Source organism: Lactuca saligna, chromosome 8, assembly GCF_052625555.1.
Source record: "Lactuca saligna cultivar CGN05327 chromosome 8, ASM5262555v1, whole genome shotgun sequence".
NCBI classification, from domain to species: domain Eukaryota; kingdom Viridiplantae; phylum Streptophyta; class Magnoliopsida; order Asterales; family Asteraceae; genus Lactuca; species Lactuca saligna.
Genome location: NC_136424.1, coordinates 81,008,925 through 81,035,233, shown reverse-complemented (window position 1 = coordinate 81,035,233; position 26,309 = coordinate 81,008,925). Strand labels below are relative to the sequence as shown.

General features: G+C 40.3%; 1 protein-coding gene across 1 annotated transcript; it reads right to left on the bottom strand.

Annotated features, from left to right (window-relative positions):
- Positions 1–611: 611 nt before the first annotated feature.
- Positions 612–3,109, bottom strand: LOC145008206 (PRA1 family protein A1-like). The gene is made up of 8 exons (XM_078966835.1): positions 2,751–3,109; positions 2,405–2,445; positions 2,237–2,315; positions 2,035–2,121; positions 1,870–1,958; positions 1,709–1,780; positions 975–1,099; positions 612–898 (listed from the first exon to the last, which is right to left on the bottom strand). The coding sequence occupies exons 1-7, from the start codon at positions 2,906–2,908 to the stop codon at positions 996–998; spliced, it is 630 nt and encodes a 209-aa protein (XP_078822961.1). The 5' UTR covers positions 2,909–3,109; the 3' UTR covers positions 612–898; positions 975–995.
- Between the last annotated feature and the right edge of the window lie 23,200 nt (positions 3,110–26,309).

Genomic DNA, 26,309 nt, shown 5'->3' with positions numbered 1-26,309 from the left:
GGAAAAATTAATTGAGGGAGGCTCAAAGATTGTCATGTGGCATTGAAAGTACTTATTTATTAGAATAGAAGATCTGTTACAAGTTCCATTATGATCTTCTTATTTATTTCCTCTCTAAAATGTCACATCCCATAAAAAACTAACACGGGATTTAATGTTAAAAATTAAAAGAATTGTACAATTTCCCAAGAGGTAGAGGGTTGTGCTCCTTCACATTTTTAGATATACTCATTAGCTAAAGCTAACCGAAAGCAAGAAGGAAATTACAAGTGAGAAGACATAATTGGGTTTTTTCAACAACGCAACGCGACTACTCTTAAGTTTTTTAGACTTTCTACTCATAAACCAATTAAAAATAAAATGTAATCATGTCTTTGAGAATATCCTTGATCTTAAGTTTTGTTAGTTATAAGGGTTGTGCAAAAATTAGGACCAAAGTGGAATATGAAATAAAACATAAGTGCTTTCTTAAGAAGCTGTTAGCTTTTATATTGTATGTCATTTTACACATTCAAAAGATTATGTTTTTTTTTTGTCGAACACTTCTATACAAATAAAAACTCCAATTTGGATGATGAAGATTAACAGAGAGTTGAAGATGAGATTGAGGCTATGTTAAAGATCTCACATTGTATGATCAAACAATACCAAAAAAATGAAAGACAATTTCAAAATTTATCCATTCACAGGTTTCTGAACAAAATTGAATTACCCTTCCACATAAGCTTTCCCTCATCTACATTTTTTTTTTTACCTTTTCCCCATTTTATACCCACTCAGGGGAAACATTAATAACCAAATATATTTTTTATGTCATGTTATCCAAGACTTCGAACTTCAGGCAGCTTTCTACAAGGATTATTCCCTCACATATACCACCGCATGTTTCTTCGTAACCCTAAAAAGGAATAATATTAATAAAACCAAATATATATTATTATAAAACATAATGCATTTTTTAAGGTAATACGCACAATCACATGGATAGAGTAGGATTAAAGTTCACTGTAGTTGCGCCAAACTGCACGAAATTCCTCACGGAATGTATTGAGACGAGCTTTCAGGTTAGGTGTTCTAAAGCTTGCATGCACTATAGTAGCTGAACAACAAATGAAGTCAGCAAACAATACTTGATATTGTTACACAAAGTTTATAGAGTACATTAAAAAAAGATTCCTTTTAAGACCATATCCAAAAAAATGATATTAGAACATGACCACGAGTGTAATTTACTAAGGTTTATATTATTCATGGGATTTGTTTCAATTTTGTTATGTTTTTGGTTCTTGAGTTCTGATTTTGAGTTAACTTTAAACATTGATTCTTGTGGTTTGGTGGTTTTAGGGTTTGAAGGTGAAAAAAATGGAGAAGACAAGTGCAAAATTGTCAATTTCATAAATTTAACAATTAGGTTGTTAACTCAGACTAATGTTTATTTAATTCATGGGATTTGTTTTGATTTTGCTATGTTTTGGTTTATGAGTGATTGAGTTATGATCTTGATTTAACTTTAAGATTCAATTTTAGCTGGGCTGTTAACTTAGACAACCCACGGACTAAAGACGTATGAAACAGGAAAATAAGGACGAAAGATGCAAAAAGATTTGTTTTTGGACCACAGCCAAAAAAACTAACATAACACAGGGACCCAAAGTGTAATTTACTCAAAGTTATACCATTCATGAAATAAGAAGTTTGTAAGATATACCAAGAAGGCCGGTGGTCAACGCCCATAACAAAGTCAAGAGTCCACACGAAACAAACCAAAGAATGAAACTCACTGTGAAAGGACAAAATGGTCAAAATACTAAATTAGCATTTAAAAATCAGAATATTTTCACCATTAAAGAGAATTAGCAATATCCATACCAACAGAAAATCCCATAACAAATGTCCAACGAGGCTGTCCACATATATAAATTGTCCTCTTAGATGAAGGGCGCCCACGAAGAACAGGTCTGGAAATTGCAAATCGCCATTAAAGAAGATAAGCAGTATATGTTTAATGAGATATTTAGATGGAAAGAGGCTCACGTTAGTGGATGTCTCATTTTTGCAGCTAAATGTGGAGAGAATTGCCTTATAGTTCTTGTTACTTTTTCACTGAATGCGCTTGCAAAGCTGTAAGCCAGTGCAGTATCAAATCAGATGATCTTGATCAAGTTAAGAAAGAACATGAATATCAGTATATATAGTAACTTAGGTGAAGATTGGAGCAATGTATGTATGGATGTACCTATCATTTAAGAAAGCCATAGTTAGAGCGGTTGACATAGCTGCAACAATAGCAAGTGGTCTCCTAAGAAATCCCAATCCTACACATGAAAAATTCATAATCATGGCATCTGAAGAAATTTCAAATTTAGATCATGTCATTTGAGCGTCTTTTATTCAATCGGCTTACCAAGAATGAACAGAATCATGAGAAAGTAATTTGTCCGATAGCTGCAAAAAAGCACAAGTTCTTAAAACGGTTCGTAAATTGTAAGTTATGTAACCGATTACCCCAATTCAAATTTCAAAATCTATTTTCAAAAGAAGATATGGAGCTCAACGATGTAAATTACGACAGTACTATTCAGATTAAGTACGGAAAAAGTTGAAACGATATTTAGGGTTTACTGTTGTTCATTCCCCATTCTGATCTCCATAATGATCACAATTCAAACCCATAACTAATTAGATAAGTACTCGACATAATCAAACAAAACGAATGTAAAATGTTAGCAGAGATGAAAATCAGAACATACTAGTAAAGATTACACTTCAGGCGACTGTTCCATTTGTTAGAGGAACGAGGGACTGTGAATTTGGAGACGAATTCATTGAAAGGACGAGGAGGCGACGACCAATCCACTTCTTTAAGTGCTTCGATCAGGTCTTCTGTTGTTACCGTTCCCCAATCCATTTCTTTGTTTGTTGTTTTTTGATCGATGAATCATGAAACCCCCAAAACGAAATCTGATCTCGAATTTCTAGAAAACGCAAAGAATAAATTCGTGAAATGTGAATTTAGATGTTGTGAGCCCCGGAGCCCATCAATCAACAAATCCGATTGGAAATGGTGTCGTATTCATCAGAAGAACTTTGAGAGCGGGTTTAAAAATCGAGCATGTTACGAAAGAAAAATTATTTGAATCTTTTTTTAATATTTTATAGGGTAAATTACAAAAAGGCCCCTATAGTTTGGGGTTATCTACACCTTTGGCTTCTAACTTTATTTTCACTCGAAAAGTCCCTACAGTTTTGTTTTGTTATTAGTTTGATCCCTAGTCAATGTAAAATGACTTACTATTTCTTTTATCTTTCTATATTATTAATTAATTAAAAAAATATTAATGAAATTTGTTATAAATGTATTAATTAAATAAATAGGTCAATTTTAATAGAAAAACCCAAATTATCCTCACACTTCTTCCCCCTTGTGTTCATTAATCGGGAAACCACTGACCACCACCACCATAACTAACCTCTAGAAATTCACTCATTAAATCAAACACTTATACGAAACGTACATGCACTTTGGCACAAAACCTGCAACATCACCAATCTTCAACTATCTATGGGAAACATCTTCTTCCCCTCGTACCACCATCCACTTGTAAATTTGAAACCTAAACCACGATACCTGAAAAATAAGGGTATATGACAGGAGGGGTATGAGAGGAGATTTGAGAGAAGGACAGGTGGGGGTGGGAAACAAGAACAAATTCAGTTTGTCAAGATAGAAGTAGTTCGGCGAAAGGAGATTCAAGAACTAGTAGTGGGAAAGAAGGAAATAGTTGGCGAAACCACTTTTCATGTCGTCGTGGTTCTTGACGTTACCACTACTTCATGAATACATTGTCGGCGATGATAGTAAGGGATCAGAGACATCGCTCATCGTCGTCATTCCAGATGGTAGTTGTTCAACTTTAGGGGACCAAAGGTAGTGGGTGGATACCTTTTCATTGCCATCGTTCAAGATCGGCGACACTCCAACAACTATAAAATAGTTAACGACAATCTCCAGTGGCGGTAAGTGGTGATCCATATTTAGGGTTCTAGAATTGCTTTAATATAAAGTGAGGGAGAAAGATATAACGGGTGGGTAGATGAGATTGGGTAAGTGGTGTGGGGGGATGTGTGTTAAAATGTTGTTGCGGGAGTCTTAAGTAAATAAAATTTCACTGTTTGGTTGCACTATTGGGCAGCACAGGGAAATAGGGTTGAATCCACAGGGACACAACTAAAAGTCAATGCCTCTTGCGTAAGGCACATACTAGTCATAAACAGAAAATGTGAAATGAGGGATTTTTTTATTATTAACTAAAACTAAAATAGCAGTGAAACAAACTTAAATAAAATTCAGTAATAAAAAGTGAATTCAGTTCTTTGGCGACTTTCCTAATCATGCAATCAACACAAATCTGGTTATTCAAAATGTATTATATCTAAGTTGGTACTGAAAACAACTAACAAGCTCTAGTATATTCTATTTTACCTAATTAATTAACCAAAACAACCGCTTCAGCTAATCCTAAATTTTTACTAATTCAATTAAACAAGTTCTTAATTAAAATCAAAAAAGCAGCATTAAGATATGTGTAAATTCCCGACAATATTCAATACTTATCACAAGCTCAAAAGCATAAAAATATGAAATTTTAGTTTATATTGTAATTAAATCCCAACACAGAACCAATATGATACATGTTACTTATTACCAGTTGATTAGAACAATTAAATATTCCATTAATTGACTAACTAGATTGATTTAATCCTATTTTAGGCGATCAAGCTAAAAAGAACCAAAACCAAACATTCATTAAAATCAAAATTGAAATTACTAGATAGAATCACAAATAAAAAACAAGGCCTAATGATTGATTATATGAGAAGTATTGATCTATGCAGAACCAAAATCTAGTGTTTAGCCATACATAGCTAAAATTTGAGCAAAGCTAATGAAAATAGACATTAAACTACTAATTCTTACTAAAATAAATGATTGAGATGATCCACAACCTTCAGATCTTAAGAAAGTGATGAAAAAATGCAGAAAATCGCCTTCAAACGTCGTTTTTGTCGTCTGGGAACATCTAGGGCTTAAATTGATCAGAGATGTCGAATTTATATCCAAGCCAACAACTTCCAGAGAAAAAAAGAAAAGCACAATCACATTTTAGGAAAAAATGTGATCACATTTTTGGTCAAAATTCCCATAAACTCCGTTTAATGAAGTAGGCTGATATTTTCAAACTTTTTAAGACATTCGTGTAACGCCCCGACTCTCATGTATTAATTTTAAAGCTTTATTTTTCATATTGGGAGGTCTACTCGACGAGTTGGATGCCCTGACTCGTCGAGTAGGAACTTTTGGGGCCACGTGTTTAAATGACCAACTCGCCGAGTTGGAGACATGACTCGACGAGTTGGAGCTGGAGGATGAAACCCTAATTTCTGGGGTTTTGCACCCTATTTAAAGGGTCATTAGCCTCCCTTAGCCTCCATTACAGCCCCCTTGTGAGTCTAGAAACCTTAATTCGTGTGTGTGTGTGAGTAACATCCCAAAATTCAAGACCGAAAATTTCATTTTTAAATAAGTTGTTATAAAACCATAAGTATAAAAACATCCATAATAACATCTCATGTCAAAACCCAAGTGTCAATAGTCAAACGTGTTATCATAAAGTAATATCAGAGTGTAATCCCAAGGATCTCATGCACGGAAAACTTAGTGTGATGTGCTGCGATCGAGCCGGCTCCTTTCCTTTGAAAACGTAGTACCTGAAACCAAAACTGAAAACCGTAAGCACAAAGCTTAGTGAATTCCCCCATCACACCACATACCACCCAACATACATACTGTCGGACAATTCTGGGGTGCCCGAGCTACCCATGTCAAGTAGTTCTGGGGTGCTGACCAACCCATGTCAAACAGTTCTGGGGTGCTGACCAACCCATGTCAAGCAGTTTTAGGGTGTTGGCCTACCCTCCGGTTTATCCCAACTGGCTCCGATGACTATTTCACCCCTACTACTACCACATAAAATATAGCATAAACATACTGTTAGGCATATCTGGGTGCCCGACCTATCCTTCGGTCCTAACGACCGAACTTGGGGACTATTCCCCTCTTACTGCCACTATCACATATAACATATCATAAACATACTGCTAGGCATGCATGGGTTCTCATGACCCTTTGGTATCTTCCAACCAGTATTTGGGGCCTATTTCACCCCTACTACTACTAACATGTATCACAAAGCATCCTAGCACACAAACATTACAAATAATAGCATACCAGATAATTATCACAAAGACAATCATCTAACAAACAACTCCTACTAGTGGGCCAACATTGTGGCCGTAGACTCATTCCTACTAGAAGGTAACTCACCTCACAATGCTGAAGTCCCGTAGAAATAACCCCCAACTGCTGGATGACAGATTCTCGAACTGTCAATATCAAAACATCACCCAATTAATAACTGGATTACAACACATAAACATAAATACATACTTGGGTAAATACTACTTTACCCCTAACTTAGCTTTATTCAAGCCCAAGGCCCAATCCAAAGACCAAAAAGTCAACTATGAGTCAAAGCCCAACATATTACCCAATTTTCCAAATTGGGCATAAACCTTTACAAGGTCTTACCATAAGGCCCAACCATTTAGTCCATTTCAACATTCAACATTCTAATGGCCCAAACTATGGCCCATCTATAGCCCAATTTTCCAAACTAGGCCCAACTCCTCATATGGCCTTACCTCAAAACCCATTAATTATTCTAGTCAATTTGCTTGATCTTGGATGGCATATTAATAGCCCAACCATCAAGGCCCAATAGAAAGGCTCAACAATAAACCCAAGTGAAATTAGGGTTACACATAAAATGACAATTAAGCTTAAGCGTTTCTCACTTAACCCATTAAGTCCATCATTCTTTTAAATAAATCATATGGTGTGATTGGGCTTAATACACAATTCCATTCCAATGGCCCAAATGTGGGTCCCGATAAATCCAAGCCCATAAATCCACTATTAGGGTAATCTAAACCCTTATTAGGGTTTCCAAACCCATCTTAGCCCAATAGGCCCAATAGCTTGATCAATTAAGGCTCATTAGGCCCATTAGGGATTTATTGGGCCCATTAGGGTTTATTAGGCCCATTAGGGTTTTAGCCCCTTTATCCAAACATTCCAAACGAGTTATAATCCAAACAAGGCATACCGTCGTCCGACACGGCGATAGGAGGCGGCAGCCACCACCTCACGGTGGTGGTTTTGAGTTTCTTTCATTATTCCTTTATCGTTTACAATTTTACAATGCAAATCTTCAAAATAAACACACACACTAGTGCTAAACACACACAACCACCCTTGTGGTGGCCGGTGGTGGTAAATGGTGGCAGCCACCACCTCACGGTGGTGGTGGTGGCCTTCTTGGTTTTCCAGCTACACAAACCCAACTTTACATCGCAGAAATAACACACTCGAAATAAAATAGACACGTACAACCACCTTGTGGCGGCAGACGACGGTAGAGAGTGGCAACCACCACCTAATGGTGGTAGTGGTGGGGTTTTCTTCGGATCTCCGGCCAAAAAAACGCTTATGAAGCTCTTAACCATCACAATACTTGTGCACAACATCGCAACACGTACACAGCTTCACGAGACCACGAACTCAGCCACCATTTCATGGTGGCAGGTGGCTGATGGAGGGCGTCGGTGAGATATAACGACCTTGTATCAACAACGGTGACGATATTGGTCTTCAATGGAACGGCAGCGGCGGTGACTAGCCGCTGTAGAATGAATTCGGAGGTGAAGACAGCTGGGATGGTACCGATATTCGTCTCGGTGGCTACGGGCAGCAGAACAAAAGGAAGAAGAGGAAAGGTTGTCGGCAACTTGGACATCGACTTCGCCCCTCCAATCTCCAGTTGATGTGGCATCTTCCTGGTTCCCAACGGTCTTCAATAATACCGACAACAAGAGCCGCCGACAGTTGTTCAGTGGTGCTAGTGGTCGGAGCTGATAGCGGCGGTTGGGGGTAGAGAAAGGAAGTGGCGGCTGAATGAAGAGTAGGGTTAGGGTTTGGCAACACATGGGTGATGGGTTATAAATCACTTCCAATTCCAAACATTTTCCATATTAACGCATCTAGTCCCTCCAGCCATAAATCATTTCAAAATAAATCCCATATTTACCTTTTAAACCCCAACAATAAAAATCCATTGCAACTTAGGTACAAAATTTACCAAACAACCCCTATCCTCCAAAATCTCTTCAAACGAAGTCCCATAAATTCCCACTTAATCTTTGCCTTCAATAATACTTACAAATTAAGTCCAAATTTTACACATTAATCCTCTGCCTTCAATAATACTTACAAATTAAGTCCGGATTTTACACTTTAATCCCATGCCTTCAATAAACGGGGTATTACAACTCTCCCCCACTTAAATTAGATTTCATCCTCGAAATCATTCCTTACATGCCAAACCACTCTAGTAACATGGTCACCATCAAGGGTACATCCTAGCCTTTCCAGGGTAGCCATGACCAATCTTCGCAAAGCCCTAAACTCCGCAGGTGAGAGAATTCCTCACAACAAAATCACATCTACTTCGTCTGAAATTTGCTGTCTCGAGATGGTATGGATCCCTGACAGACCATTCATACTGAATCATTATCATTGAGTCCAGTCCACTTGCCTCTCAACTAACTACTCAACTTCTGGTAACTCGAGCTACCTATTGGAAATAGGGTCACAAACCCAATTATCCATGCCGGTCACTTAGCATAACCTAAGCAATTTAGTATTTTGTCCATATTTGCATCCCAAAACACAATTACTAGCTGCCCAAAAGCTGAAACTGCCCTAACACTGAACTGCCTGAAGCAGTATGTTGCCACATGGCTGCTTTCCAAAAGCTACCGATACCTCCTGGGTCTCAATTCGCTCGCCAATCCTATGAAATATCGGTTTTCTGCCTGGCTGCAAAGCCGAAGGACTCCCACTTAGTCGTCTCACACGACTTCTGAACGAAATCCTTGTCTGTCAATAGTTTCTATTAGTTATCATGTCATTGAAGCTCTAATAACCTTCTGATCTAATTGATCGGGTCCATACGTCGAGTCCTGTCATCATCAAATCCAAGGCTAAAAGTGATTGCCCCCTAACCAATGGTAGACTTATATCACAAATGGCCTCATACGGTCCATTACTTTCCTGAGCTCATAACTTTAGTGGCGTTCCTATAGTCTTATCACTAGCTCAACCAGATCTAATCCATCTGGGAAATTCCAAAATCCAATCCTTGGATTTCCATATCTTCATTCCTACACCTAAACTGGTGGGTACTCCTGTTCCTTCCACGTCCTAACAACGCACTCATGATATCTATCAACCTAGCAAATGCTACGACTACACCCACAGACTTACAACACTCTAGCACTATCTGCTAGCCCTTGTGAATGCTACAGCTACACCCACAGACCTACAATACTTTCCATATTATCTGATCACTAGTGAACGCTACGGCTACCCCCGCAGTCTTACTACACTTTACATACTATCTGATCGCTAGTGAATGCTATAGCTACCTGTAATGACATAAATTTTCAAATAAAATTTTCATTTTTAATTTCATAAAACACATGTCATTTTATATAAAACACCATAATCGTCAACCAAGTTTTAAAAACATTATATCAAATCCAGGATTTACAATCATAGCTCCATGTCCAAAGTGTGTGTACAATCACGTCGGTGCCTTCCTGTGATCCTCAGAAGTACCTGAAACACATAACCATAACACAGTCAGCACGAATGCTTAGTGAGTTCCCCAAAATACCACATGCATATAAATTAGCCACTCTAGGCTATAACTCTATAAGACCTTCCGGTCAATGTGTCTCAGTGGGACCTTCCGGTCCCACAACTCTGGTAGACCTTCCGGTCCTACCATGATTTGCCTTCCGGTCCAAACTCTGACTGCCTTCTAGCCATAACTATGATTGCCTTCCGACCATAACTCTGATTGCCTTCCGGTCTTAACCTTGTTAACCTTCCGGTCCCAAGCATACGACATATACATATCACATAAATTCACATAACTCATATCGATACATAAGACCTTCTGGTCACATATAAATTCCACTCTCTAAGTAACGTATAGTGAGAAGACTCACCTCGAACTATCTCGGAATAATCTCATACTCAAATCTCCGGTCTAGCCTCCATCTAATACATAAACATAAATTCTTTTTTAATAACAACACTCATTAAGCCCCCCCCCCCCCCCCCTTTTATGCTCTCTCAGAAGGGTAAAAGACCATTTTACCCCTTTATGAGTCCAAAAGCCCATTTGTTGACCGAACCCTAAAAGTCAACAAAAGTCAACCCCCGCGAGTATGCTGCACGTACCAGATCCCTACGCTGGGCGTTGGTATCGGGCTGATCAAACCCTACACCCCGCGTACTGGGATTTACGCTCAGCGTACGTCCCAGTTTCACTATTTTCTCACTTATGGTCTTAATTGGTTAAGACCTTGGCTCAAAATACAGATCTGGACCCCCTACAGTCTCCTCGTCCATAAAGTCGAAGACTTTACGCCTTTGCATGGCTGGTTTGGCTTTAAACACTCAAAACCTTCATCCATTTTCTTCCTTAAGCTCATATCCCATGCATGGTTAGTTCTTATTGACCAAGATTGGATTTTTATGACCTTATAACACGAAATACACTAGCAAGGGACAAATCTAGGTTCTTAGAGCTCATTAACTCATCAAGCCATCAACTTTTGGGACAAAAACCCTAAAACATCCCATATAAGAACACACACAGAAAAGGAAGAAAGTTTGAAGCTTTATACCTCCAAATGAAGCTTCTCACACTACTAAGCTCGGATCCAAGTGCTTGGGCTCTTACTCCTTCTTCTCCAAAGCTTCCTTTCCACTCTTAAGGCTGAAAAACACACCAACAAGCTCTTAAGGGAACTCTCTAGCTACAAGAATGAGGATTAGGGTTTTGGATGGACAAGTCTTTGGAAATGGTGGCCAACAATGAGGCCATAATGTTCTTTAAACAGGGGGCTCATTTAGAATTAGGGTTTCATTCTGGGCCTGGTACGCCCCACGTACCAGGCAGCCTCCGCGTCATGAATACGCTCACGAGTACGCGCGACGTACTCCTTATTATGCCCAGCGTACTCGATTATCACACAAACTACACGAGGGCTAAATTTGACAACTTAATGAAAGAAGAAGGGCCAAGGAGATATACCTGATTTTGGGATGCTACAATTCTCCCCACTAGAATCAGGCTTCACTCTCGAAGTCTTGCTCCAAAAATAACTCGGGGTACTGCTCCCGCATCTCCGATTCCGGCTCCCAAGTCAAATCGGATCCCCTCCGATGCTGCCACTGGACTTGAACCAGAGGTACTTCCTTGTTCCTTAGAATGTTCACTTTTCGATCTAGGATCGCAATCGGCCTCTCGATGTAATCCAGGCTCGCATCCAACTGACTGTCCTCTAATGGTACTACTGCGGTCTCATCAGCCACACACTTCCGAAATTGGGACACGTGGAAGGTGCTATGGATCCGGCTCAACTCCTCAGGTAGGTCCAACTGATATGCTACCTTGCCTACCCTGGAAATTACGCTGAAAGGTCCAATATATCAAGGCCCCAACTTGCCTCGCTTCCTAAACCGAATTACTCCTTTCCATGGGGAAACTTTCAGAAGCATAAAATCTCCGACCTGGAACTCAAGCTCGGATCGCCGTCTGTCTGCGTAACTCTGGGTCGTTTGCAACCTTTTTCGGACCTGCTGAATCTGCTCAGTCGTCTTCAACATTATCTCAATGCCACCCATAACTCTCTGCCCCACCTCTCCCCAGTAGATGGGAGTACGACACCTCCTACCATAAAGAAGCTCAAAGGGAGGCATACCGATGCTCGAGTGATGGTTGTTGTTATAGGAAAACTTAGCCAAAGGTAGCTATGAATCCCAACTCCCACCGAAATCCATAACGCATGCCCGAAGCATGTCCTCGAGCATCTGAATCGTCTACTCACTCTGTCTGTCTGTCTGTGAGTGGTAGGCAGTATAAAATGCAATCGTGTTCCCAACTCCTCATGGAACTTCTTCCAGAATATGGAAGTAAAACGCACATCCCGAATCCAAAACTATAGACTTTGGCACTCCATGATGAGCTACCACCTCTCGCACATAAATCTCTAATAGCCTCTCCGCAGAAGAGCTCTCACTAATAGCAAGGAAGTGAGCACTCTTCATCAACCGATCCATAATCACCCAGATCGCGTCAACTCCACGTGCCGTCCTCGGTAATTTGGTGATAAAGTTCATCGAGATCTGCTCCCACTTCCACTGGGGAATCTCCAAATGTTGTAATGGACCATGAGGACGCTAGTGCTCTTCCTTGACCTGGCGGCAGGTCAGGCATCTCTCTACTACCCACGCTACATCTCTCTTCATACAGGGCCACAAGTAGTCTCTTTTCAAATCCAAATACATCTTAGTGGCTCCGAGATGGATCGAAAACCTCAACCTATGCGCCTCCTCCATCAGAGTGCTACGAGCTCCGCCCGTATAAGGTACCCAAATCAGACCTCGAAAGGTCATAAGCCCCCGGCTATCCATTACAAATTCGGATACCTGGCTGACCACCCGCTCCTTCTTGCGGTTCTCTGGTCTCATGGTCTCCGACCGGGCCTCTCGAATGGTATCCCATACTGGAGTCATCACTGTCATCCTCATGCATATATCCCGAATCAGGGCACTCTCCGCCTTGCGGCTCAGGGCATCAGCCACCACGTTAGCCTTGCCCGAGTGATACAGAATCTCACAATCGTAATCTTTTACCACGTCCAGCCATCTCCTCTGGCGCATATTCAAGTTATGATGATCCATTAGATACTTCAAGCTCTTGTGGTCCGTGTAGATGGTACACCGAACCTCGTATAAGTAATTTCGCCAAATCTTGAGGGCGAACACCACTGCCCCCAACTCTAAATCGTGGGTAGGATATCTCGTCTCGTGAGGCTTCAGCTGCCTCGATGCATATGCTATCACGTCCTCCCTCTACATAAGCACTGCACCTAACCCCAATATAGATGCATCACAGTAAACCACGAAGTCCTACATTCCCTCATGAAGAGCTAACACTGGAGCTTTGCACAACCTCTGGCGAAGAGTCTCAAATTAGGTCTGCTGATCGGGACCCTAAACAAAAGCAACACCCTTCCGGGTCAACTTGGTGAGAGGAACAACAATCTTGGAGAAATCTCTGATAAACCTCTGGTGACTGATACGTGTATTTTTATATATATTTATGTATAACATATCTTAATATTTTCAGCATTTATTATTATTATTTAGAACTAAAATAAACTTAATATGCTTTGAAATATTTAATTACAGTTAAAATGGGAGATGGAATGCAAAAGAAAGAGAATGGAGCTGAAAAGATGCAAAAATGATATTGCTGGTAGATTGACCCCTCTTCAGTGTTTCGGGTATATCTGATGACTCATAAGTCCAATTGACGAGGTTCAAAATGTTCTGAAAACTAGACGAAATTTCCTACGACTTATGTGAGAGGAACTTTTGGCTAATTCGACACTTATCTTATCCAAAATCGGCCTTGAAGATGAAGCATAAAAGCTGGACGGAAATTCCCTCCAGGTTACTTATTCCCCAAGCACCATTTTCCTTATCTTTATTTGCTTAATCCCTAAGCCACATTAGTTTCCTTATTCCAATCCAACTCTAATATTCCATATAATTCCATCTCCATCAACTATAAATACCCCATATCATTCCACAAATTTGGAATCTATGATATTCCACTTCGACTTGTGCAACAAGAAAACTTCATAGTTGCCGTTTTGAGGGTCTAGGAGGTGGCCGGAAGGCCGTTAAGCTAACGGGAGCGGAGATCGGAAGGGTTGGAGAGCGGATACGTGTCAGTAATCATATGGGCTGTTAATGTGACCATGTTTAGCATTCCATTGTGTTACTATTCTGTATTTAGTTTCTGACTTGGGTGTAAAAACCTTTACTTTGTGTTTATGATTGAATGAAACTTTTATTATTAGACTAATTGCTATATTGAATAGTTTGTTTGTGTTTAATTTATCTTGACAAGCTTGTTAAAAGATCCTTACGTATTAATGATAATTATTTGCTGTTAATTGTTAAGTGAATTGAGTTGTATGAACATATGCTTGATTGCTTGTCTCTTATGATTTTGGTGACCATCGATATTATAAGTCTAGGAATAACGAATGTGAAACTAGGATTAACTTGGGAATAAGTAAGTTAATGTGTGAGCTTTGTTTGATGACCATCAACAAGAGGTTAATTGAATGCCTAATTTGATTAACTATATTTGCAAGTCTTGCTTGATACGAATTGAACACTAGGAAGCATGTTAGTTTAACCAATTGATCACTGTTTGAATTGACTTGTTTGCTAAAGGATTAGTTATAGTGAACGCGAATCTAATCATTTTAGGAATCGGTGAACATGAATAAATGAATTTGTGTATGCAATTGTCTATATTTTTAAAGTGTAATTTGTCTAAACCAAAGTACCTGAAGAGATTTGCTTTCCTGTTAGTTTATCGAGAGTTGTTAATTAATTGTTCGTTTGAGATTTATTAAACTACTTCTTTATTCTTTCCGTGTGACCTGTAACCTATAATTAAATATTTTAAATTAATTCACCACCGTTCCCTGTGATCGACACCCGACTTACCTAAGTTATACTGTAATCTGACTAGGTACACTGCCTATAAGTGCATAGTTAGTCTAAGTTTGTTAGGTTATAAATATTAAAATTAGTGGGTACTTTTGTGCACATCAGGGACCTTGGCACCTCCTAACTCATAACCTCCTCAATCTTGGCCGGGTCGATCAAAATCCCAATCTAATTAACGAGGTGTCCCAAGAACTGGACCTCTCGTAACCAGAAGTCACACTTGGAGAATTTGGCATAAAGCCTCTTCGATCTCAATACTCCGAGAACCTCTCTCAAATGATCCTCATGCTGCTCTCTAGACATCTAATACACCAAAATATCGTCAATGAACACGATCATCGAACGATCCAACATAGGTCTGCATACCCGGTTCGTGAGATCCATGAACGCTGCTGGTGCATTGGTAAGCCCGAAAGGCATCACCATGAACTCGTAATGCCCATAGCGAGTCCTAAATGTTGTCTTCGGAATATCTTCCTCACAAACTCTCATCTAATGATAACCAGACCTCAAATCGATCTTGGAGAACCAAGATGCCCCCTGCAATTAATCGAACAGATCGTCGATCCTCGGCAATGGATAACGGTTCTTGATCATCAATTTTTTCAACTCCCGATAATCAATGCACATTTGGTGTGAACCATCATTCTTCTTAACAAAAAGGATTGGCGCTCCCCATGGTGAGCTACTCGGCCGAATAAATCCCTTTCCCAACAACTCCTGAAGTTGTGAGAATAACTCTTGCATTTCTGGCGGTGCAAGGTGATAGGGTGCCTTGGCGATAGGTGCCGTCCCTGGAAGCAAATCAATGCGAAACTCCACCTGCCTCTCGGGAGGCACACCCGGTAACTCCTCGGGGAATACATCTGGAAACTCGCTAACCACTGGAACCCCAACGATAATACTCAGTCTCTCCGTAATATCCCGCGTATCCATCACATACGCTAGAAAACTCATGCAACCCTGCTGCAAGCTCTGTCTCGATATGGCAGCCGAACAAAATGCTGACCCAGATCTGGTACCCTCTCCATATATAGTAAGCACTCCCCCATTGGGGTCTCGTATCATCACCAACTGACGCTCGTAGTCGATCATAGCTCCGAATCGACTCATCCAGTCCATGCCCATAATAACACATACATCACCTATCACGATCGGTACCAAATCTAGCGGAAACTCAACTCTGAAAATCTTGAGCACACATCCCCGGATCACATCAGTCGCAAACACAACATGTTCATCGGCTATAGAGACTCTCAGAGACCGACACAACACCTCTCATCACATACTAATGTGGCGACTAAGTGCTAAAGATACGAAAGATCGACTCGCGCTCGAGTCAAATAACACCAAAGCATGTACAAAATTCACAAGAAACGTACCTAAACATATCACAAATAAGCATCATATATAATCAAAAGAATAAGTAAAAGATCACATACCAACTACAACGTCGGGTGCTGGGCCGACCTCTTCCGCGGTCAATTGAAAGGCTCTCCCACGAGCCTTTGGTGCCTCGCCCGTCACTGGCTGAATACCAGTAGCTCGAATAGCATCAGGTGTAGATCCCCGTGCTTACCCCTGCAACAGCTACGAGCATTCGGCCTTCTGATGGTCGGTCTGGTTATAGTGAAAACAGACTGTGAACCCTTTGGTGCAATCCTTGGATATGTGCCCCTTATTTCCACACTTGTAGCAAGCACCTGCTCGAAAGATCGTGACTCTTGTCGCACTTCCCACAAGTGCGGCCCTTCTGGCCTCCCGATCTCGAATCAGCGGGCTTTGCCCGCTTGGCTACCGACTGAGACTGTGTCGGCCGCCTATCCCTCCTCTAAGACTCCGCCTCCTCCCAGGCCCGAGTCTCTAGCTCAATCTACCTCTTCCGAGCATTTTCCTGGAGCTCGACAAATGTTCGGTATGTCGAGTTTGTCACGAACTCACGAATGTCTCTCCTCAATATGCTCAGATATCAGCTCATATGTGCCTGCTCGGTAGACACGTGCTCAGGGCAAAACAACGCCCTATCAAGAAACATCCGCGTGATCACATTCACAGACTCAGTCCCCTGCTTGAGGGACAAGAACTCTTGGGCCAACCGTTCCTTCTCCACCATAGGAACGTACTCGTCTCAAAACATAGCGGTGAACCTCTCCCAAGTCATTGTGGTAAGCTCTGAATCAGAGAAATCAGCTGTCACAAACTTCCACCAGTCGTTCGCTCCTAATCGAAGCTGGTTCAACGCAAACCATACACTCAGATGCTCCGGACAAGAACAGGTATAGAAGCATCCCTTAATTTCATAAATCCATCTCATCGCTGCTATCAAATCCTGAGTCCCATCAAGCTCTGGTGGCTTCGTGTTGTTGAACTCCCGGTACAACAAAGAGTCACCCCCTGTGGCCTAGCAGCAGCAACGGCTGCGGTAGCCGCAACAACAACAACATCGGTAAGAGATGCGTACCGCTCATCAAATGTCTCAATTAATGTGGTCTTGATAGACCCAAACATCTCTGGTATCTCAGCTCGAATGGCTGCAGCCACCTCATCATGAATCATCCTGAGATTCTTATCATCGCTAACACTGCTGCTCCCTGGAGTGTGGCGCGTACCCACCATGATGTCTTTCAAACACAAAACAAAAGAAATTAGAGACTCTCTCTCGAGTATTCTCACACTCGACCACTCAACCCTACTTGTTCCTTAGTAACCTAAGGATTCTTACTTGGGTTGCTTACTGACCCGGTGTTTCCAGTAGTACGAGCCCTATACTACCTTCCACACCACATCAGTATTCATCCCAAGTCCTCCTCCAAGATCCCATATCACAAGTACTCTATATCATGCTGAACGCAGGCTACCCTCCAGTAGACCTATCATAAGCTCCTTTCTGCTACCTACTCACACTTGAAGTAATTCACAGTAGCAATAACTCCTAGGCTAAGGCATCACAAATCAGGCCACTCTAGTCCTAAATATGAATACCTAGCCTACTCTATCATGCATAACACATCTCATAATATCTTATAACACACAACATAAGGGTATTTTAGGAAATCACCGTTCGGGCACTGGCTGATTGTACACACTGCTCCTTTCCTCTCTTTGAAATCTTTTACTCTTTTTATAAAAAAATTCTTTTAGAAAACTTTTCTCAAATCCTCATTTTGAGTTCAGATATGCCCGAAGGTGTATCCGAATCCCTCAAACCAAGGCTTTGATACCAACTTGTTACGACATAATTTTTTAAATAAAATTTTCATTTTTTATTTCATAAAACACATGTCATTTTATATAAAACACCATAATGGTCAACAAAGTTTTCAAAACATTATATCAAATCCAAGATCCACAATCACAGCTCCATGTCCAAAGTGTGTGTACAATCACGTCGGTGCCTTCCCGCGATCATCGAAAGTACCTGAAACACATAACACATAACACGGTAAGCACAAATGCTTAGTGAGTTCCCCAAAATACCACATGCATATAAATTAGCCACTTTAGGCTATGACTCTGTAAGACCTTCCGGTTAATGTGTCTCAGTGGGACCTTCCGGTCCCACAACTCTGGTAGACCTTCCGGCCCTTCCATGATTTGCCTTCCGGCCCAAACTCTCACTGCCTTACAGCCATAACTATGATTGCCTTCCGGCCATAACTCTGATTGCCTTCCGGTCTTAACCTTGTTAACCTTCCGGTCCCAAACATATGACATATACATATCACATAAATTCACATAACTCATATCAATACATAATACCTTCCAGTCACATATAAATTCCACTCTCTAAGTAACGTATAGTGAGAAGACTCACCTCGAACTATCTCGGAATAATCTCAGACTCAAATCTCCGGTCTAGCCTCCGTCTAATACATAAACATAAATTCTTTTTTAATAACAACACTCATTAAGCTAGACCCCCCCCCCTTTATGCTCTCTCAGAAGGGTAAAAGACCATTTTACCCCTTTATGAGTCCAAAAGTCCATTTGTTGACCGAACCCTAAAATTCAACAAAAGTCAACGTCCGTGAGTATGCTGCGCGTACCAGATCCCTATGCTGGGCGTACTCGTCCTCCTTGCTGGTATCGGTCTGATCAAACCCTACACCCCACGTACTGGGATTTACACTAAATGTACGTCCTAGTTTCACTATTTTCTCACTTATGGTCTTAATTAGTTAAGACCTTGGCTCAAAATACAAATCTGGACCCCCTACAGTCTCCTAGTCCATAAAGTCGAAGACTTTACACCTTTGCATGGCTGGTTTGGCTTTAAACACTCAAAACCTTCATCGATTTTCTTCCTTAAGCTCATATCCCATGCATGGTTAGTTCTTATTGACCAAGATTGGATTTTTATGACCTTATAACACGAAATACACTAACAAGGGACAAATCTAGGTTCTTAGAGCTCCTTAACTCATAAAGCCATCAACTTTTGGGATAAAAACCCTAAAACATCCCATATAAGAACACACACAGAAAAGGAAGAAAGTTTGAAGCTTTACACCTCCAAATGAAGCTTCTCACACTGCTAAGCTCGGATCCAAGTCCTTGGGCTCTTACTCCTTCTTCCCCAAAGCTTCCTTGCCACTCTTAAGGCTGAAGAAAACACTAACAAGCTCTCAAGGGCACTCTCTAGCTACAAGAATGAGGATTAGGGTTTTGGATGGACAAGTCTCTGGAAATGGTGGCAAAAAATGAGGCCATAAAGTTCTTTAAATAGGGGGCTCATTTAGAATTAGGGTTTCATTCTGGGCCTAGTACGCCCCGCGTACCAGGAAACCTCCGCGTCATGAATACGCTCACGAGTAGGCGCGACGTACTCCCTATTACGCCCAGCGTACTTGGTTATCACACAAACTACACAAGGGCTAAATTTGACAACTTAAGGAAAGAAGAAGGGCCAAGGAGATATACCTAATTTCGGTATGTTATACTACCCCCGCAGTCTTACAACACTTTCCATACTATCTGATTGGTAGTGAATGCTATGGCTACCCCCGCAGTCTTACAACACTTTCCATACTATCTGATCGCCAGTGAATGTTACAGCTACACCGGCAGACTTACGACACTCTAACACTATATGGCTGCTAGTGAATGTTGTGACTACACCCGCAGACATACAACACTCTAACACTATCTGGATGCTAGTGAATGCTACGGCTACACCCGCATACTTACAACACTCACCACACAGGTCAAAATAAATCCCATATTTAACTTTTAAACCCCAACATTAAAAATCCATTGCAACTTATGTACAACATTTACCAAACAATCCCTATCCTACAAAATCTCTTCAAATGAAGTCCCATAAATTCCTATTTAATCCCTGCCTTCAATAATACTTACAAATTAAGTCCACATTTTATACTTTAATCCCATGCCTTCAATAATACTTACAAATTAAGTCCGGATTTTACACTTTAATCCCCTGCCTTCAATAAACGGGGTGTTACAGTGTGCTCCATTCTTGTGTAATTTTCAAGCTTGGAAGGTGTTTTTCAAGGAGAAGACTTGAAGTATAAGAGGAGTAGTGCAAAAGGAGCTAGTGAATCTGACTCTTTTGCTTCTTGACATCAGTTTGAAGGTAACAAGTCATTACCTTGACCTTATTTCCTTATAGATCTCATTATGTTGAAGATTAGGGCTTTCTAGCATATATATATATATATATATATATTAGCCATTTTTGGGTATTGGCTAGGATCTGAAGTTGGAACTTCAGATCTGATCTTACCTTGGTCTCTCTAGATATAAAGTCTCCGGGTTTAGAAAGTATGAAGCTTCCCTTGTAAGTTAAACCCCATTACAAGCTTGGATTTGACATTCCAAGCCTTTAGAGCCTTGCATGCATGTAAAGTTTGCAACTTTACATGATAAACATGCGTTAGGAAGCTTGATCTGCAATATGGAGCCTTGGAATGGCTTAAAAAGCATTTGAATGGAGAAAGGACTGAAGGAAATCAACGAGTTACAAGGCCAACTCGGCGAGTTCGATGAAGATTGACGTGCAAAGATTTCTGCATGGACTCAACGAGTCAGTAGGATGACTCGACGAGTCAGCTAGGGTTTTCCCGATATTTGTACATGCATGACCTCGACGAGTTTCACGGAAACTCGATGAGTCAACTGGGGATTTCACGACTTCTCGAGTTCAGGAGGGACTCGATGAGTGGGGTCAACATAGACTGTTGACCTTGACCATTGACATGGAATTTGACTTAGGGTTGACTAGTTGACTTCTAGGGTATTTTGGTAAATTGAAATTTTAAGGAAATGATCTTAGGGTAACTATAGGTAGTGGAGTTTGTGGTCGGGGTTCGAGAGTTTGAGTTATCACTTCGATTCGACAGTTGAGATGTGAGTTATCCTCACTATACTAAGGGTTCGAAGGCACCAATACTGGCCCATTGGATATGTTATCCTAGCAGTTAGTAGTATATTGAGTATGTGTTAGTGTTGCATGCTAGTTGCTATGCGAGTTTGGTAGATCTGTAGGACTGCTTGCATTATTATATGATTATCTGTATGCACATTAGTTGTGTTATATGTCGACATATGATGTGGGTTGCGTTGAGGTTATACTGCTCCGTGCGGTAGCCAACAAAGCCTAGAGTATTCCAGATATGAGTTGAGGGTCGAGCAGGGCATGCCAGACTCATACAAAGGACTCGGGAGCATTTCAGATATGAGTTGAGGGTCGGGTAGGGCATGCCAGGCTCTTACTGTGGGCTCCGAAGCATTCCAGATACTAGACTCTTACTGTGGGCTCGATGGCAATCCAAATGTGAGGTGTGGGCCTAGAAGGCAATCCAGACTCACATTGTGGGCCCAGGGGTAATCCAGTCTGTATAACTGTGGACCCACTGCATGTTGTTATTTATATATTTTTATGTGCAGTGTATCAGTATTTTAGTGGAAATCACTAAGGTTTGGCTTACAGTTTTAGTTTTTGTTTTAGGTACATCAGATGATCGCGAGAAGGCAAAGGCGTGATCATACAACTCCTCATGTTTATGACTTGTTTCTGGGATACTCTGATATTATACTATTTTGAAAACAAGTTTTGTAATAATTAATGGTTTTGAAAAAGTTTAAATTTGGCATGATTTTTATGGATGTTACAAGTTGGTATCAGAGCCTTGGTTTGAGTGAATTGGAGGAACACTTGTGTGAATCCAGTCTCAAACTAAGGAAAATATTTTCAAAACGATTTCCAAAAAGGTTTTCAAAATATCAAAGGAGGATGCAATGTGTACGATCAGTCGGAGCCAGTAAGTAGACCCTAAAGTACCATACGGTTATTTGATATTGTGATAGGTTAGAACAACATGCTAGTACTAGTCTAGGGATCTTCAGGAATTGCCTGAGTACATGATACCTGATAACCTAGGGTTTCCTTATATGAAATTGACATCATTACTGTAGTTGCTTGTGTATGCATCGCGGCTGTACATAATTAAGATCTTATAGCCTGAGAATGTTTGGTTTGGCCTTATTTCCTGTTCTTGTTTGATGAAGGGCTTAGGGTAGGATCAGGTACTCGAAAGTCTATAGGGTCCAACATTATGTATGGCTAGCATACACGAGTGCTGCAGGTTGGTGGAAGTTTCATGGGTGGGTTGTGTGGGGATGGTAGGTTAGTTATGAGATATTTAGATTTCCTCTAGTAGTGAGGAATGAGTGAACGCCATGCATATGTATATTGTTAGGGTGTTGTGATGATACTTGAGACAAATATGGGTAGGTGTGTAGTATGGGCCCGTACTACTGAAAGCACAGGACCCATACGCATATCAAGGAAGTCACAACCCCTAGGGTTTAGTTGGGAGTTGGTTCCTTGTTATTATGCGGATTATCTGATATCTCTTTGGTATATTTTCAGAAAGTGGTTACGGCCGTAGACGGGTGTACGGCTGGTGGCCCTTTAAATAATGGGTGGGAGTGTACGGTCAAAGGCAAGAAGAGAGAGAAACTAGAGAGAAGAAGAGAGAGAGAGAGAGAGAGTGTGTGTGTGTGTGTGTGTGTGAATGTATTGTAAGGAGAATCAATCATATTCATTAAATACATCATAGATTCAAGTTATTATTCTTCTCCTTCTCTTTTATTTTGATCTGACATCATCCGTTTGATTGGGATTCTGCACCATCAAATGGATCTGATTGATACACAAGCAGATTGGGGCCTTATAATTAAACATCATAGTACAAATTATTTCAAATGCGGAAACCATGAGGGGAGGATGTTGTGACATAACGTTGGGCCCTTCTCTTTGGAATTGGATGTACCTGAAATCATACACATAAGCTGTAATCATAAAGCTTGGTGAGTTCCCCAAACTACCACATACACAAACATACAAGTAACATGGGCTATCCTATGGTCTTTCCTTGCAATGTTGAGGGACAAATATATGTCTTACATGGGAGTGCCATGGGCTACCCCCATGGTTTTTCCTTGTAATGTTGAGGGCCAAATCTCGTTCTTACATACAAGTGTCATGGGTTACCCCCATGGTCTTTCCTTGCAATGTTGAGTGCCAAATCTCGGTCCTACATACAAGTGTCGGGGGCCAGATCCTAGTTTTTTCATGCAAGTATCACAAAGACAACTAGAATTCTACATAACAAAGTAATGAGCCAGAATTAGTGCCTTCGGCCCATGGATATAGTGAGAAAACTCACCCTAACTGCTGAAAAACCAGACAAATGCTCGGGCTGATGGACTAGAAAAATCCTCGTGGTAACTATACAAACAAATTCCTAATCAATAACTAGCACATAGCCCATAACTTAGAATCTACATTACTTGCCTAGTGTCCAAGGTAAAAAGGGCCAATTAATCATTTTTCTTTTAATCCCAATAAAATATCCTAGGCCCAACCCCAAAGATCATCTAAAGACCAAAATGGGCCCAAAATCAGAAGTGGCCCATTACCATGAAAATATGTGGTCCAAGCCCAACAAGTAAATCCCAACGATAAAGGCCCAAAATCATCAAATTCGGACTAGGTTGTACGCTCGGCGTAGCAACTGATACGTGCAACGTACTGGACCAAAGTAGGGAAAACCACGAATGGGGTGCGGTACGTGTGTCATACTGGGAATTGCACCCAACGTACGCACCCCCAAGGCAAAACTCATGCTAAGGTCTTAATGCCTTAAGACCCTACGAACAAAAATTAGATATGAACTTACTAAGATCCATAAGGCCATAAAGTTGCAAACTTTATGCCTTGCATGGCTACAAGAAGCCCAACACTAAAAGCGTAGCTTACTTAACCCTTTTCTACACCCTAGTGGATGTCGAAGTCAACAAAATTAATAACCCTAAATCATTTACACTTAAATAAAGTATAGTGGTAAAGGGGTCGAATCCACGGAGACTGGTTCAATTTGTTACTCAATGAAAATCTCTTTGTAAAAATACTTGCTAAATAACAATAAAAATAAAAATGGGGGTTTTGGTCTTTTGAAATACTTGAAATAAACTAAAACTAAACTAAGTTTTAAATGGATAATTTAACGAAAACAAGATTTTGATGTAAAATCAATAAGGGAGAGATGGTTGACTTAAAGTTTCCTCACTTTGAATTTTGATGAACATATCATTAGAATCCAATGGTGCACTACTTGTTTAAAATCCTTAATTTGGCTATAGTAATCCAAGAAGCTTGAGATTACCTAGACTTTTCTTAGTTGTTAAGATGGTCAAAAACTTCCACTACCATGTTGGAGAAAATGTTTTTATGATTGTGTGAAGTAACTAGCACAAAAATCACTTACTGCTTCCTAATTTGAAGATCATTTACTTAATCACAAAATTAGCCAACTAATCACTACAAACACATTTAAACTCATGAATAAAAACATACAAGTAGTGATAAGATGTTAAAACACAAAATATTTTCATAAAGATTCAAACACAAGTTCATGGATTCTTCAACATTCAACAAAACTTCAAAGGATTCAACAAAAGTCAACCAAGTTTTGTTTAGCCAAGCATGGCTAAAAGCCTAAACTTAAGAAAACAAAGATAGAGAAGATTGTACCAAACATTTAATAAGAATCAAGAGATGAAATGATGAATTTCTTGAGGGTTCTTGGACTTCAAAGTGCTCCAAAACTCTAGAGAGAATGTGTCAAAATCGGATGTTCAAGATAAGGCTAAAGAGGCACACCAACCTTTCCAATATAGAGCTCCAAATAAAATCCCGACTTTGCCCCTGCAGGAATCCATGCGGGCCTCGTGGAAATCTTACACGATTCGCGTGAGTGTGACTGATTTTTGGGCTTCTTTAAGTATTGGCCCCCCACAGTTATTCCATTGGTCTAGTTCGAGTTTAATTAACTTCTAGCCCATTTTTCTTCAAGATTTCATCAATTTGAGCCCAAATTGCCTCTCCAAATCACTCAAAGCTTCCGCAAACTCCCAATCATTGATCTCCGCACACTTAAAAATTCTCCTGCGCCTTGCAAATTTAAAGTTCAACTCTTCCAAGCGTTCAAGAAATTAACAAGCCCACTCCATGAATCACCTCCATAGCCATCAAGCTCGAAATCCTTATTACCCTTCAAGTCCAATCGTCTCCCAAAAATCCCGCACCACTAGTCTCCAAAAAATCTGCAATAATGCTCAAGAAACTAGAAAGTACACGAAATGGTCATAAAATAACAAAAAGGAAAATATGCATGGAAATTAACTAAAATGCGAATGAAATGTGCTAAAATAAACTATAAAAAGAAGTAAATAAAATGAAGCTATCAAATCCCCCCAAGCTTAAACCTTACTTGTCCTCAAGTAAGACAAGATTAAAATGAACTATCCTAAGGAAAATAAAAAGAATGGATAGAATTGCGAAACCTGATCACCGTTAGTCAACATGGTCGGAATTGATCTTGCTATTATCTCATTACTTTTTCATCCAATGATAATGGGACCATAAACCATAGCTAGGATAACTCCTCTAGGTGAGTAAGGAGGGATGATCAGTCGCAGTCCCAATGGAACATGCATACAATAAAGAACATATGTAGTAGGGAGAAAGCAGTTGGATGAGCTCGCATAGAGCTCTTTTTTAAGTGTATAGTCTTTTCACATAATTTGCGTGATCTCATGTCTATCGGCCATTCTCAAATGTGATTGGGTTTCATCGCTCGCTCACCGTTGTAGGAATCAGTTCACTTAGTGTTGGCCCAAATCACTCTTAGAATCTGACGCAACATTCTCCCTAACATCACCAATTTACCCTAACATCACCAATTTACGAAAAACAACTCAAGCTATATACAATAAAACATACCTAAATAAATGAATATTAAACGTCGGGTGACCAAAATGTAGGAAAGTTTGTTCAATAACTGAACCAGTCACTCATCTAAGATAATCGCCGCTTGGAATTTTCTTGAGTGTTTTTTTCGTTACATATACTAGTAAACTTGAAGGTAATGCACTAACATATTGAAATTTTGCTTTTTGACAATAAAACTTTATTTTTTGACTCACAATT

Bases quoted from the DNA above. Each gene is read 5' to 3' on its own strand.
- LOC145008206 (XM_078966835.1), bottom strand. From the start codon at position 2,908: ATGGATTGGGGAACGGTAACAACAGAAGACCTGATCGAAGCACTTAAA. The intron at 2,446-2,750 runs GTATGTTCTGAT...GCTTTTTTGCAG, and splicing joins CTGAAGTGTAATCTTTACTA to CTATCGGACAAATTACTTTC. The intron at 2,122-2,236 runs GTACATCCATAC...ACTGGCTTACAG, and splicing joins ATGGCTTTCTTAAATGATAG to CTTTGCAAGCGCATTCAGTG.